The sequence below is a fragment of the Sciurus carolinensis genome, chromosome 1 (assembly GCF_902686445.1).
Source record: "Sciurus carolinensis chromosome 1, mSciCar1.2, whole genome shotgun sequence".
NCBI lineage: Eukaryota > Metazoa > Chordata > Mammalia > Rodentia > Sciuridae > Sciurus > Sciurus carolinensis.
Window position 1 is genome coordinate 4,475,171 of NC_062213.1, and position 14,290 is coordinate 4,489,460.

The window sequence follows — 14,290 nt, forward strand, 5'->3', positions numbered from 1 at the left end:
AGCTGGAAGCAGGGACCTGTCTGGAGCCCAGATCAGTGAACCTGGAAAGATGCGGTGCTTCGCCCAAGGTAAGGGCGTCTTCTCAGCCACACCAGAGGAGTACTGCTTACCTTGCCAAAGACTTCCCTTCTCCCCAGGGCAGGGGCGTCAGCCAACGCGAAACATCTCAGCTTGGTTCCTGGAGTTGAGTGGCACCCTCATCAATGGTGGTCGTGTGCTTATTGTTATGTTTTGTCTATCCCAAAATTTCATGGACTGATGGTAGTTTGGGGGAGAAAACTGACCGCGGACACATCTCGTCTGTGGAGAAGATTAGAGCGCTTCCCTGTGACGCCTTGGTCCTGGTTGTGGTCTCAGGTGGGTGCTGGAGGCTGCTGGGGCCCCTGCGCGGTGTTTCTGCAGCTGTCCAAGCGCCCGCCAGAGGGCGCGCTCGCACCTCTGGTGACCAAGGGGCCGAAGCCTGTGTGCGCCTCAGCTCTGCACCGTCAGCCTTTCAACCCCGCCGCCCGGGCGCAACCTCTGCGCCTCCCCCAGCCGCAAACTCCTGGGGAGGGGAGGGGAGGGGAGGGGCAGGATGTTCCCAGTCTCGGATGCTTGGGGCAGGGCGGGGTGCACAGGCACCCACCCTGCGCCCTGCCGTCTGTCGCTCCGCTCGGGTCCACCGCCGCCTCACTTGGGCTTGCCCTTGGCCTTTCTGGTCCTCCTGGAAGGGTCAGGCTCTCCCTACAAGGGTCTCAGCCAAGGTCTCTCTGGGGACAGAAGAGTGGAAAGGACAAGGCTTCTCATTAGCTTTTGGCAGAAATGTGTGCTCTGCAGCTTTTGTGTTAAAAATATTTTAGGTCTGTTCTCTCCCTTAAAACATGCAATGAAAGAGAACTAACAGTGAACTGAAGTTCTTTTTGGAAATTAATAAAGCATATGAGGAAATTACCTTTTCATTGAATAAAACACAAAATCTGCCAGCTTCTCCTTTCCAGACACAGACTGCCAAGCTGAATATGCACGTGCCCAGGCCCTCCGGGGCTCGGGGACAGCCAAGGGCTTGGTGCCTGGAGCCAGACTGCCCAGAGGGTCTTGGGACTCCCCACAGACGAGACAGTCACCGGGAGAGCCTCGGTGTTCTTTGTGAGACGGGGCCGCTGAGCCTGGGAAGGGGCTCGGTCTGTGCAGCAGGCCCAGGCTGGCAGGGGCGCCTCTGTGCCCTGTGCCCGCAGTGCTCTCTTGCTGCCTTTCTCTTTGCATCTGTGGAATGGGCCCGTGGGCGATTCTCACATCAAGGGTGGGGGGAGGCGAGTGGGGAGGGGAGAGGGCTAGCGGGGAGGGCGCCCGGGCACCACCATGTCCTTCCCTCCTTCCGTTTCTGGAGCACGTGCAAGGGCCGTTTTAGACCAACGTGGTCTCTCTCGCCTTATTTGGTCTACGTTCAGAATGTTTAGTTAGACGCTGATTCAATCCCACATTTTTAAAAATCCATATTTCCAGCTTCTCTTTACAACTCAGGAAGTTGGGCCATCCCAGCCCATAGTCCTTGGGAGCCCCTGGTCCTTTACAGGATCTGGCTGTCCAGCTGGCCACCGTCTGCCACAGACTGGTCACCTCCGGGACCCATATGCCCCCTCAGATCCGTGGGCTATAAGAGGAACCACATGAGACTGCAGAGGTGCGTGAAATGCAAAGGGCTTTGTTGGCAACATTGTAATTATTTGTAGGCGGGCAAAGGTATTAGGACATGGACTTCTGGTTGAGTATTAATTGTGAACAAAATATTGCCTGAAGCTAGATTTATTGGGAGATAGACTGGAGCATCTGTGAATAGGGGTGACTATTGGATGGGCTCAGACAGAGGCAGAATAGCTTCCTTATCTTTGATCTCAGGGACAATTTCCTCTGTGATTAGAGGTTATCCTTATGATGGTGAAATGACTGCAGCAGCTCCGGATCTCACACTCTGACACCGGTGCTTCAAGTCTATCAGGAAAGAACAAAACTCTTTGTTCCAGCAAAATCCTCAATGATTCAGGGTTTGATTGTGCTAGGCATTCTGTTCCCTGGCACCCAAGGGCCTGAGGAGACCACTACCACTACCACCCTTCACCTGACATCAGGTTCCCTGGGAGGTTACAATAAATATGACCGCAGAGTAGGCTGGGGGATACCAGGCTGGTGATAGCCAGTCGCTGAGGTGGCAGCCAGTCCCTGACATGGGAGGTCGATCTCGTACTCCACTGGCCTGCATTGCAGGGGAGATTCCGAGCAGGGCTTGAGGCTTCTGGTGAAGATGGGGGGCATTTGGGAAGCGCTCCTTGAGCTGGGCGCAGACACGAGTGGGTTTGCCACATGCAAGTGGGTCTGGTCAGGGGCATTCCCAAGGAGAAGGAAAAAGGGTGGGAAAGGTGCCAGGCAGGAACACCTGCTGTCCACCCGCCTCTGGGGCCCATGCTCCAACCAACTTTGCCTGGAACAGCCATTTACAGCCGAGCATTGATGGGCCCAGTTTCCAGGACCAGGAAGGAGCACTGACGTGTCAGGAGCGAGACTGACTGCTGCCCACCTTGGTCCAGTGTGGACAGCCGGCTGGACAAGCACCACATGGTTAAAGGAAATGCTGCTTGAGTGGGAGCCAGGCCAGGAGGCGCTCCTACACTGCTGGGAAACCCTGTAGAAGCCAGTGGGGAGCACTACCTGCCGGCCACAGCAGGACCTACAGCAAGCCCCAGACACAGCAGGAATGACGAGTTTGATTTCCCTCCTCCTCGGCCTGTCCTCACTAAGGGTAGGGTTGCGGGAAAGCAGAGATGTGTGGCGCCTGGGGAGCCGCGACCAGGACCTGTGGGGAGCTCTGTGGTGTCAGTCTGCTGGGGCACGCACCTGATGGTCGGGGCACGCACCTGATGGTCGGGGCCCGCCTTGACCTCCTTTCCTTTGTTCTCTTCCTGGGGCTGCCCATTGGCTGGAGCAACTGGAAACCGCTGGCAAGGGGACACTTGACGTAGTTCAGACAGCAGGGGGGAGTGCAGGGTGGAGCTGGGGGCACCTGGTGGGAAAGCCGAGCACGCCTGCACACCCTTCATTTTCCTGGAAGGCCTTGCAAGTTCTGCAGCTCATCTCTCACTTTGGAGGAAGCTGTCCTGTTCCCAGACCACTGGGCTCCTGTGGAATTTATTAACGTGGAAGGGCCCTGAACGCTGGTGTTCTAGTCTCCTGCGCTTTCTGGTGTGCGTCTAAGGCATACCATCAGTGTAAGGGACCTGGACCAGCAATGTGAACTGTGTGGACATGATCAAGTTCCTCCATTCTGTAATATGACAGCAGGACAGGCGTAGCCCTGAGACAGGATGTGCTGGTGTACTGCTGTCCAGACTGCATAAAGGCAAACTGCTTCTGATCTTTACTGACAGAAATGGAGATGGAGGGGCCTGGCACTTGGTGTATGCAGTTTTTGACGCAGAAAATGCTGTGTTGATTTCTTTCAGTAAATATATCACATCCAGAACTCTTAGCATTGTCATTTAAGTTTCCAACAACTTCCTGTTATTTTCCAACATCCATCTGGCTTTTGTATCAGCTCCACAGGTGACTATGTGGAATATAGTGGGATTCCCACCTGCATGTTTCATATTTACCTACTTGTTTACCAGGATGTGCCTCATTCTTTCCTGAAGACCTAAGTTTCCATCTGGCATCCTCCCTGCCTGGGCAGAACAACTTCCTTTGGTAATCCTGCCATGCAGATTTGCTGGTAATGAATTCTCCCATTTTTTAAAATCTGAAAAAGTCTTCGTTTTGCTTTCATTCCTGAAGGTTATTTTTTGGATATAGAACTCTGAGTTAACAGTCTCTTAGCCCTTTGAAGATGTGATTCCACTGTTTGCTGGCCTCCATTGTTCACAGTTAGAAGTTAGCAGTATGCAAGTTGTTCCTGTGTATATGTGACTTGTTCCTCTTCAGCTGCTTTCAAGTGGGTCATTCTGGTTCTCAGCAGTTTGATGTGATTTCTTTGTTTTATTCTACTTGGGGTACATGGAGTTTCTTCAATCTATAAATTTGTCTTTTCACCAAATTTGGTTAATTTTGCCCATTATTTCTTCAATTTTTCCCCGTTTCATTTTGTCTCCCCTTTCTTTCTGGGATAACTTTTGATATTATTTTAAGGTTCCCGAGGCTTTTTTCAATCTTTGTTCCTCTCCATTCTCTAAATTGCCTGTTTCTACTGACACCATTGCTGTACCTTTCAGCTTTTCTGTTTCCCACTATATTCTCTGGCCTGGCTCCAACTCTGTGTCATGTCATGTATCCTTTCTTGTAAGGCTGTGGGTTTCTGAGGGGTCAGAGCTCAGTGATGGCTAGAGTGATGGAATTGAGGTCCAAAGAGGAGGCGGTGAAGGCCTCCTGGAGGCATGTGATGTCCTATCAAGAGTGTGGCCTGGGCCAGGGAGAGATGGAGTGCTGGGGCCTTGTCACTTAGTAGAGGGGGGTCAAGGGAGGAGACTGGTGGGTACAGAAATTGAGTCTGGTAGATCCCTACGGTGTATTGGGATAGCTTCTCTCTGTTCTCATCAAACCCACCTAGAAACATTGCTATTCTTGTTATCAGATGAAGAAACCTGGGTTTGGAGGAATTCTCTGGACCCTCGATCAAGAAGCTGGTTTAGTGACCATGATCATGTGACTAGGGTAACATAAGCAAAGTCTTCCTTGACAGGGCAGCTCTTGAGATGGTGGAAGACAGTCTATCCTCCAGACTGAGTCCAAACTCCGTCCTTGACCCAGGTTTTCTTATGGGCAGTATTCATCCCAGAACTTGAGCTACGACCTACTGGGTCTGAGGTTCCTTTTGCCATATTGGACAGACCATATCATGGCTCTGACATTGCCACTGGTTGGCTATGTGTCCCCGGCCAGCAGCCTCACCTTTCTAGAACCATCATCTTCATGTTGAATAGGAGCAAATAAAATAGAGGCTTGACTTTACATGGCTGCAGTGGGGAATCAGTGAAATGGTGTGAAGTTCCAGTGGAGTTTCAGAAGCTCCTGCATGTAGGGCCTTTGAGGCCACATTTTCTACCAAGGCCACATTCACACAGTGGTGCAAATTTACTCCTTCCTCCATCAGAGGAATATTTTACCTTTTAGGTATTATCTAGGCATGGGGGCTACAGCAATGAACAAGAGAGATGAAAGTTCTCGTCCCCCAGCATTGTACCCCACTCTGCCATTACCTCTCTTGATTATAATTCTTACTCTTCACCTCATTCTTGGAGGCTGAAAACTCTGGGCTCAAATCCCAGTTCTGAAGAAGCCAGCCTACCCTACTGTGAAGTCACTAACCCAGATTTCTTGCCAGTAATGTGGGGATCATTAGGACTGTTTTCTAGGGTGACTGGGAGGTTAGGCTAGGGTGTATGTTGAAGGCAGATGCAGTGCCTGCCACATGGCTGTGGTTCTTTGAATATTCCCTTTCCGTGGGGATCCACCTGTGGTGGGCATACTTCACTTCTCCCCTGGCTTTGGTATTTGTGCAGTTTTCTTAGTAGTAGATATTCCTTTTTAAAAACTGTGTTGCTCTAAGAATATTTGAAATGCCCCATCTACCTGTCCCGCATCACATCACCAGTGACATACCCTGGTGGATTCTCCTGTCAGTCCTGGGTTATACCCTTATCCAAAATGCTTGGAACCAGAAGTGTCTGGGGTTTGGAACCTTCTCAGATGTTGGGACAGTTGCATGTACACAATGAGTTAGCTCAGTCTAGACGTGAAATTCGTCCATGTTTTCTGTACCTCTTATTCACATAGTCTGAAGTTAATTTTATATAATATTTTAAGTAACTTTACATGTGAAACAATTTTGTCATGTGCAGTTTTTCTACGTGTGGCATTGTGTTAGTTCCCAAAGGTTTGGATGGCCGAGCATTGTGGACTTCAGATTTTTGGATTGGGGATGCTTAACCTATGCTCCAAGCCCCTCCCTACTGAAATTCCTCCAACTCCACCCCACGCAACCCTTATGTCACTTAAACACAACTGGTTCTCTTTTGTTCTTCTACTCTCGTCCCTTTAGTATGTGGGCCAGCCTCCTCCCAAATAGAGTATACCAGACCCCAGCGCAGGCGCGCGGCACAGGACCTGTCTTGACTCTGCTCTTCCCACCCCTCCTGCAGGTTACGGACACGCGGCACCTGGCACCGACGCTGGCAAGGCCTTCTGCATGTTCTACGCCGTGCTGGGCATCCCCCTGACGCTGGTCATGTTCCAGAGCCTGGGTGAGCGCATGAACACCTTCGTGCGCTACCTGCTGAAACGCATCAAGAAGTGCTGCGGCATGCGCAACACCGAGGTGTCCATGGAGAACATGGTGACCGTCGGCTTCTTCTCCTGCATGGGAACGCTGTGCATCGGGGCGGCCGCCTTCTCCCAGTGCGAGGAGTGGAGCTTCTTCCACGCCTACTACTACTGCTTCATCACCTTGACGACCATCGGATTCGGGGACTACGTGGCGCTGCAGACCAAGGGTGCCCTGCAGCGGAAGCCGTTCTACGTGGCCTTCAGCTTCATGTACATCCTGGTGGGGCTGACGGTCATCGGAGCCTTCCTCAACCTGGTGGTCCTCCGCTTCCTGACCATGAACGGCGACGAAGAGCGGCGGGAATCGGAAGACGGGGAATCGCTCCCTGGAAACCGAACCAGCACGGTGGCCCACATCTCGGAGGAGGCGCGCCAGACCCGCCAGCGGTGCAAGAGTGAGGGCGGCGACCTGCAGTCCGTGTGCTCCTGCGCCTGCTACCGTCCCCAGGCGCCGAACTTCAGTGCCAAGCTCGCCCCCCACTCCTTCCACTCCATCTCGTACAAGATCGAGGAGATCTCGCCGAGCACACTGAAGAACAGCCTCTTCCCGTCCCCCATCAGCTCCGTCTCGCCTGGGTTGCACAGCTTTAACGACAGCCACAGGCTGATGCGCCGCCGGAAGTCCGTCTAAGTGTGGGGAGGGCAGGAACGGAAGAGTCATTGTCATGTGGATGTAAGTTCCATCGCCCGACTCGCCTTTCCCTCCTTATTTATTTTTTATTATCTTTTGTTCTGATTACGGTCATCACCATTACTTTCTCTCCTCCCTCCTTTCCTGGTTTCATTTCTTCTCCACCTTTCCAGCCAGGCAGAGCTGTCCAAAGGGAAGAAAAGGCCCATCCTTCTCTGAAACTCGCATCTGAGCATGAAGCATGGATTTCTTCCTTCCTCCCCCAGCAAAGTATGCCTTATATTCTCCCGCCCTGCCCCCTTTCTCTGGGGTGGCTTTTCTAGGACAGGTGTGAGACCAAGAGCACGGAGACAGAGCTGAGGATACCCAGTCTGAAGTTGCTCACCAAGCCGAGAGCCTTTGATCTCCGCCCCTAGTGGCGTCTCACTAACTGTCTCTTTTCCTCCCCAAGGACTGGGTGGCTGTGTCTGTGTGCAGTGTGAGCGTGTGCCTCTATGTGCCGGTGGATCGTGTGACCAGATGGGAAGTGTCAGGCTCATTTTCACCCCCCTCCCTCATGTTTTGTTGGAAGCGTGCTTTTGGCTGCTTCCAAACAGAATGGAAAGACGAAACCCAAGAGGTTTTTATCATCTTGCCAAATCCAGCATGTTCCATGAGCAGCCTTGACCGGGGTGTGCCCCGACCACAGGTTCTAAGTTATATCAACTTTTTTTCAGGGGGTGGGTGGGCAAGACGACATGGATCATTTTAGCTTGCCAGTTCAAAAATTTAAAAAGCATGCACTTTGTGAAACTGGCATGCATTATCAACAAAAGTAGCAATGGAATAATCAAAAGCCACCACTATGAAAGAATTTTAGTTTTATCATCTCCAGTTCCAACAATTTACTGTGCAGCTGGAATTGTCAGGGGAAACTGGGAAATTGTTGGAACCCCAGAGTATCTATTTTATTATGTCCCTCTTCTCGATGATGATGACGTGACGATGACTTTGTGCAGCACTGACCTGCGTGAATAGGAAGTAGAGTTTTGGAATGCTTGAGAATGGGGCTGGTATGTGGATGTGCTTTCTTTTCCTAATAAAAGGTGACAGGGCATTCCTCGCTTAAAAGATATATCTCTATATATTTCAAGAAAGATTGTCTGGAACTGCATTTGATTTGTAAATAGGGAAAGTTCAAGTTGGTCTCAGGAAGAGTTTAGAGGCTGTATATTGGCCTGGGAACTTGTCAATCTCAGGGGACACTTTGGTTTAGGCAGAGGAGAAATTCCTCCCCACTCCCCATAAGGGGTGACCCCAAAGGGAAGGCATGCTAATCTCTTAGGGGACACGTTAGGCTAGAGAATATGGCACACAGTAGGCCCTTATGATGGCAGGAGTAAGGACAGTTTGACCTCTACGTTCACTGAGGGGACTTTAATTTCTCTCATCATCATCTCTGCCATTTCTAAAAGTCACCCATTTGCTCATCCTCCCAACTCCTTTTTTGTGCACTGGAAATTCCTGGCTCTTGGATGGAAATGGGCTTCGCTGCACTGCTCAGAAGGAACACACTGGCCTACAGGATTTCTTAAAGGAGACCGAACCCAAATCCACCTGGCCCAAGCATGTGGGCCACTGGGCGGAAACAGGAGCGCTTGGACTCCTCTGAAAAGCTACGCATGCACACCTTAATGCTACATCCCGTGTTGAAATGTCCCTCTCGCCTAGGACACAGGACCTTCGGAAGGAGTCTGTGAACCTCAGACTCTCTTGGCCAAACTTGACAGTTATGAACCTTCAAGGCCTCTATCAGCTTGCTCATCTTTAAGATTTCGTTTTGTGGAACGCCCTGCATAGGGTGCTCAAGTCTGTCCAGAGAATAGACAACTCTTCTTGAATTTTCTCTCTGAAGGGATTGTTGGTTATAGGAGGTCAGAGGTGTGAACACACTAATGTGTATTTGCAGACTACTTTTTGCTTTGGAGGCTGCCTGGGACACATGTAGGAGTTCTCCTGAAAACCTTTGTAAGATTTGCCCTCGAATGGGGGATGTGTGATCGTCTTTGATCTTTATGTGGCACAGGGAGGTTGAGAGATCTGCTCAGTATCAGAGCTGATCCTTGACAGAACCAAGGCCATTGCCTCAGACCAGACCCCACGAGGGTCCACAACACTGACTCCACCACACCGGCCCTCCAGTGAGGCACCCTGTCCCTGTCTCTCCACAGGGACACACACTGTGGAGTCAGAAGGAGGTCAGCTCACCCCCTTCAGAGCTGGTTTCCCTCTAAAGTATCTGCATAAAGTGGTCATGCAGTGACTGCCCTACTTGGGTGCTCTGAGTGACAGGGAGTTCCCCTCTTCCCAGGGAGACATAGGACACACGCTGTATTCTCACAGTTGACTCCCTTTTTGGAGGTCAGGGTTGTAGGACGAAGCCTTTGTCTTCAAGTCATGACCACTGACTGAAGGGTCTGAGAGCAAGTTTGCTCTGTCTTGGTTCCGTTTCCCTTCTGCATCTTCTGCAGTTTGTGGCCAGGTGAGCCCTGAGGGATGAGCACTGTGTCCCCGCTTCCGTGGTTAGACTTCCAGAGTGGCCAGGGGATGCAGGTGAGCTTGGCTTGCTCCCCTTCAAAGTCGCTCTCTTTCTCAGGTGGCCCGTCTCTTCCCCACCGTGGTGCACCAAGTACGTGCTCCCGGGGAAAGGGTGGGGAGATGTTGAGATCTCCAGAGCTCTTCTCTCTTGATAGGATGGGAGTGGGCCTTCTCGGCTGAGAGCCCCACGTGGCCAGTGTGCACAGGAAGCTCAGTCTGCATCGCCTCACTGACCTCTTGCCTCTTCAGAGGAGACCCAGGGCCATGAAGGCCAACAACTATCTGAGGTCACACGGCCAAGTTGAGGTCTCATTACTCTTTCTGCTGTTGTCCAGGATGCTTTTGACGCTGCTGTCCTGCACAGCCCTCCAAAGATCCCTTGCTGCTGGACTTCTCTGGCTCTGGCCTCTCTTCCTCCCTTATATACTTGGCAACTTCTTTCAGCCAAGTGATTATCACCCCCCTTCCTCCACTTGACCATGCCTGTTCAGAAAGAGGGATGAAATCATCCCAGGGGGTTGGGATAGGGGCATCAGCTTCTGTTAGGATGCATAAAAGGAAAGGCCTTCCCACCAGGGGTACAGGAGGCCAACTTGCCTTCCGGTCCCCACAAATCTACATGCCTTGTATATACTTGAGATTTCTGATTCACTTGAACTCTTTTCCACTAAGAGATATCCATCTTTACTCCATCAAAGACAGGAGGAAGGTGGACACTGGATGGATTTTCCTGGAGCCCTGGGCTCACTGCTTTCTAGCAAGCATCCAGTTTGGGTCCTCACAGCACCCATCCCAGGTGGACGGTGCTGTCTTGACCAGCAGCCTGTTAGACTCTTGTTTACATAGAAGTGAACCAACCTCTCTGAGTTTTGAGATCCCTCTTAGCCCCACATCTGGGACCAGATCTGTTCTTTTTGCTCTGTCTTGAAAGCAAGGCAGCAACCTCTGCCCAGAAAGCATGATCTTAGGAGGTCATTTGCTGCCCACCCAACCAGTCCCTCATACTTCCATGGGAGGAAGCAAATGGATGCAGACTGCTACCTGGAAGAGATTTCTGGGGAGGTTCACAGAAAGGTGGAGAGGGATTCACCTGGCACACCTGTTGTTAGTGCACAGGCACCTGATGGAGAGAATGTCTGGTGCAAGATCCGAAGTGTAGGCTGGAACCTGCCCATTCTCCTGGTGGGCCGGCTGTGGCACCTGAAAGTTGTGGCTTAGTTCTGAAAGTAGCATAGTTTGGAACTCACTTCTAAAGTGTGTTCCTCCAGAATCATGGTCTTCGTGAGACCCTTGGAGTATCCTAGGGGAGGCAAGAGTGGCAGGGCAGGGCCTGTTCCCTTGTCTTGCCTCACTGGGCTGCTGGAAGTCATTTCACTCCCCGAGTCCCTGAAGCTTCCTCCTGCAATGGTGGGACAGCATGGGTGGGGTCCATGAGCACTTAGCACAGAATGGACTTGACCCACAAAGGCGTTTGGCCTGGATATTCTGATCTCTGGGCACATTGAACGTCGAGTCCCCAGGAAGCAAGCCAGGTGATCCTTTCCTTTGGCAGGAGACAGAGCTGGGGAGACGAAGGGACACAGGGACGGCAGACAGTGGTGGTGGTCATGTGCACTGAGGCCCAGTGCATTCTGGGTTTCCCAGAGAACTGGGCATAAATTCATCCGTGTTGTTCTTTCTTGACCACAACCTGATAGAGCCTGCTGCTTCAGGCAAGTGAAAGTCTATGACCATGATTTCCCTGCCAAGATTGTTTTGAAAATTGAGTTATAGAAAAGTTGAAAGAGCACCATGAGCCTCCCGATACCTCTCACCCGGACCCACTAACCTCAGCACTTTACCACCTTCCCCTCAACTCTCACTCAGAGATGTTTGGAGGATAGAACGTCACGACGTCTGTAACAGTGAGGTGGTTCAGCCAAAGAAAACATTGTATATCTCCCATGAACAAGCACATTCTCCTACATAGTAGTGATGTCGTCACACCTGAGAAATTTAGCCTCGTACAATATTATCTAGTATAACCTGTATGCAAAATCCCCCAAGTGTCCCAAAATTATCCTGCAGCGCTTTTTGTGAATCTCAGACGCCACCCAAGATCACACCCCACACTTGCTTGTCTTATTGTCCCAGAACCCCCACCCCCCAATTGAGGGCATCTCCCTCAGCAGTTGTGTCTCTCTTGATGTTTTTGAAGAGCCCAGGCCCGTAGTCTTGTAGAACGCCCTATGATCTGCTTTTGTCTGCTTGTTCCCTCAGGTTGAGGGACTGTTGGCAAGAAAACAGTTGATGTTGTGTAGCTATGATTTATGCTTTTGATGTCGTCTCTCTGGGGACCTCTGTGGTTACTGCTTTCATTGTGAATAAATAAGTCATATTAAATGTTGTTTTCCTCTGTCAGGGGAACTAACTGCAGCTTCAAGAGGCGTCCACGGATGCTGGGTCTCACTGCCGAAGCCCAAGCAGGCTTCAGATTTCTGACCTCTCCCGGGGACCTCTTCCATGTGGGCTGAGCGTCAGCACCTTCCCTACCTGTGGGGTGGCCCAGCTGTAAATAGAAAGCACATCGATGCGTGTCGTGAGGGCCCCGCAAGCTACTCGGGCTCCTCCATGGTGCAGTGCTGGCCATGCCCTTCCTTCCATCACTGAGGTGGAATTTGTCATGCTCCACCTGGTCATTAAGGGCTATCACCTGTGATCTTTGAGATGTTTGCTCTGGCAAGTTCTAGAGCACAGCCCTCCTAGATCTGATCTGATAAAGCATAGCTGCTGTGTCTACCACCATTCCCTTTGATCAGGGAAATATGACCATGCAGGTTCTGCCACTTGGGACCTCTGGATGATGGAGAGGTCCTCCTGTCAAAGTCCCTCCTGACCCTTTTGCCCCCTGATGGAATTTGTGATGTCCTCCTCTGGGCTCCCCTGGCCCTGTTCCCCCCATGGATGAACACACTGGGAAGTGAACCTCCCAGTCCCAGCCTTAGAAGTGACCAGTGTGGGGTGGGTTCCCAGACAGGGGGATGACCATGGGGAAAAAGATAATCTGACATCTTGTCCCACTGGTCACACATCCTCATGATCAAGACCTGCCTTGACTGCCCAAGTGGAAACCAACCCAAAGCCCTGTGGAGACCAGCAGGCATCGCCCCTCCTGCTGCTCAGTGGCCCACCGCTGGGTGCTGCCTCAGGGGTGATCGGCATACCTTCAGAGCATAGAACACGCCTGACATTTCCCCTGTGGGAGGGGACCTCGTCCCCGGTGATGTTCCCGCCACCTGGGTCTGGCCAATGCCCTTTGCTTGCGGCAGTACTTCTGCTGGAGGTGGAGCAACACGGGAATGAGTGGGATGGGTCCCCAGGCCTCAGTGGGACTGCCACTCCAGCTCTGGAGCCCGGGGAGGGGCAAACCCCACCTCTCCTTGTCCCCAGGGGCAGCACAGGGGCGTGCAAGCTGCTCAGGCCTGGCCCTCACATACCTCAAACCCACCTCGGCCACTCGCAGGCAGGGGGCTTTGCTCCTCCAGGCCTCAACTTCCCCACCTTGAAGTTGGAGTTACAAACAGCCCCTCCTGCACAGGGTACCTGGGAGAACTAGAGGTGGCCCCCACCTACCAGGCACCTGTTCTGTGCCAGCGTTCTCTCCGCTTCACCCACAGGTGCCTGGGCGCAGCCTGGGGCCTCACCTCAGGCTCTCCGCTTTACTGGGGCCTACGCTGCAAAGAGCGCGCGCACCTGCTGCAGGGCGTGTTCCCGCTGGGCAGTTGTTCTACCTGCTGGGTGGGGGCAGAGGCGGGAGCGGGCAGTCAGACACCCCCACTCTGCAGGTCCACCAGCTGAGGCTTGGAATAGTGGGCAAGTTCAGAGTTCTGTCCTCCAGTGGGCGGGGCGGGGCCCTCCCACAAGAAGAGGACACAAAGGAAAGTGGGCGGGGGTGGGGTGGGGAAAAGTGGGGAAAAGTGGGGAAAAGTGGGTGTCACCTCCAGGTAAATCACATGGGGACTTCAAGCTGTGGAGAGGATTGGAGAGAAACTTCCAAGCCAGCCAGAAGCGCATCTGTTAAACCTGCCAGACCCTTTGCCCATTTCAAAAGCCCAGCTCTGTGTTAAGCACCATGACAAAACCCACCACCGGAGCCATGTGCGGGCTAAGCCTTTGATCGTATTAACCATGCAGACCTTTGTCCCAGGCTGTCTTCTCCACACCAGTGGACCCCAGAGGGCACACAGGGACTGGTAGCCTGTGCTCTCTGGCGGGCAGCGGGACCCTTGCGGGGTAGAGCTGCGGTAGAGTGGCTGCAGGGTGCAGGCCTTCTGAAAGCCTGCAGTGGCCCCTGCACATGACCCCTCTGCAGTCCACGCTGTGTGACCCAGGCAGGTCACCCTTCCTGGGAGGCAGATATGAACGACTCAGAGGACGGCGACGCTCAAACCTGTCATCCTGGCGAGAAGGCCCCGTCTCACCGAGCCTTCCTCCCCGCCTGGCGGGTCTGGAAGGGTGGAGCTGCTGCAGGCGGCTGGGGTGGAATCCCAGCTCTGCGGATGTCGGTGGACTGACCTTCCAGAAGGTGGGGAGGGGAGCTCCCCAGGAGGTGCCTAGGTGTTGTCAAAACTGTGTGGGATGGCTCAGGTGGGCTAGGCCTTCCTGTCACCCACCCCCTTGGTGTGGTGACAGTCCCAGGGTAGAGTGCTCTGGTGGGAGGCCATGGGAGGGGAGTGGGTTTGGAGGGAGGAGCTGCTG

At 52.6% G+C, this 14,290-nt stretch overlaps 1 protein-coding gene across 3 annotated transcripts in view; it reads left to right on the plus strand.

The window, feature by feature from the left end:
• Positions 1-13,508, plus strand: part of Kcnk9 (potassium two pore domain channel subfamily K member 9) — a 47,598-nt gene extending 34,090 nt beyond the window's left edge. Inside the window, exons 2-3 of one of the 3 annotated variants that reach the window (XM_047524893.1) lie at positions 6,162-7,018; positions 11,955-13,508. In XM_047524893.1, coding sequence (XP_047380849.1) covers positions 6,162-6,976 — 815 coding nt within the window. In that variant the 3' untranslated portion in view covers positions 6,977-7,018; positions 11,955-13,508. Of the gene's footprint in view, positions 1-6,161 lie in introns of all 3 variants that reach the window. The other 2 variants (XM_047524902.1, XM_047524884.1) reach the window with 2 other exon arrangements.
• The last annotated feature ends 782 nt before the right edge of the window (positions 13,509-14,290 follow it).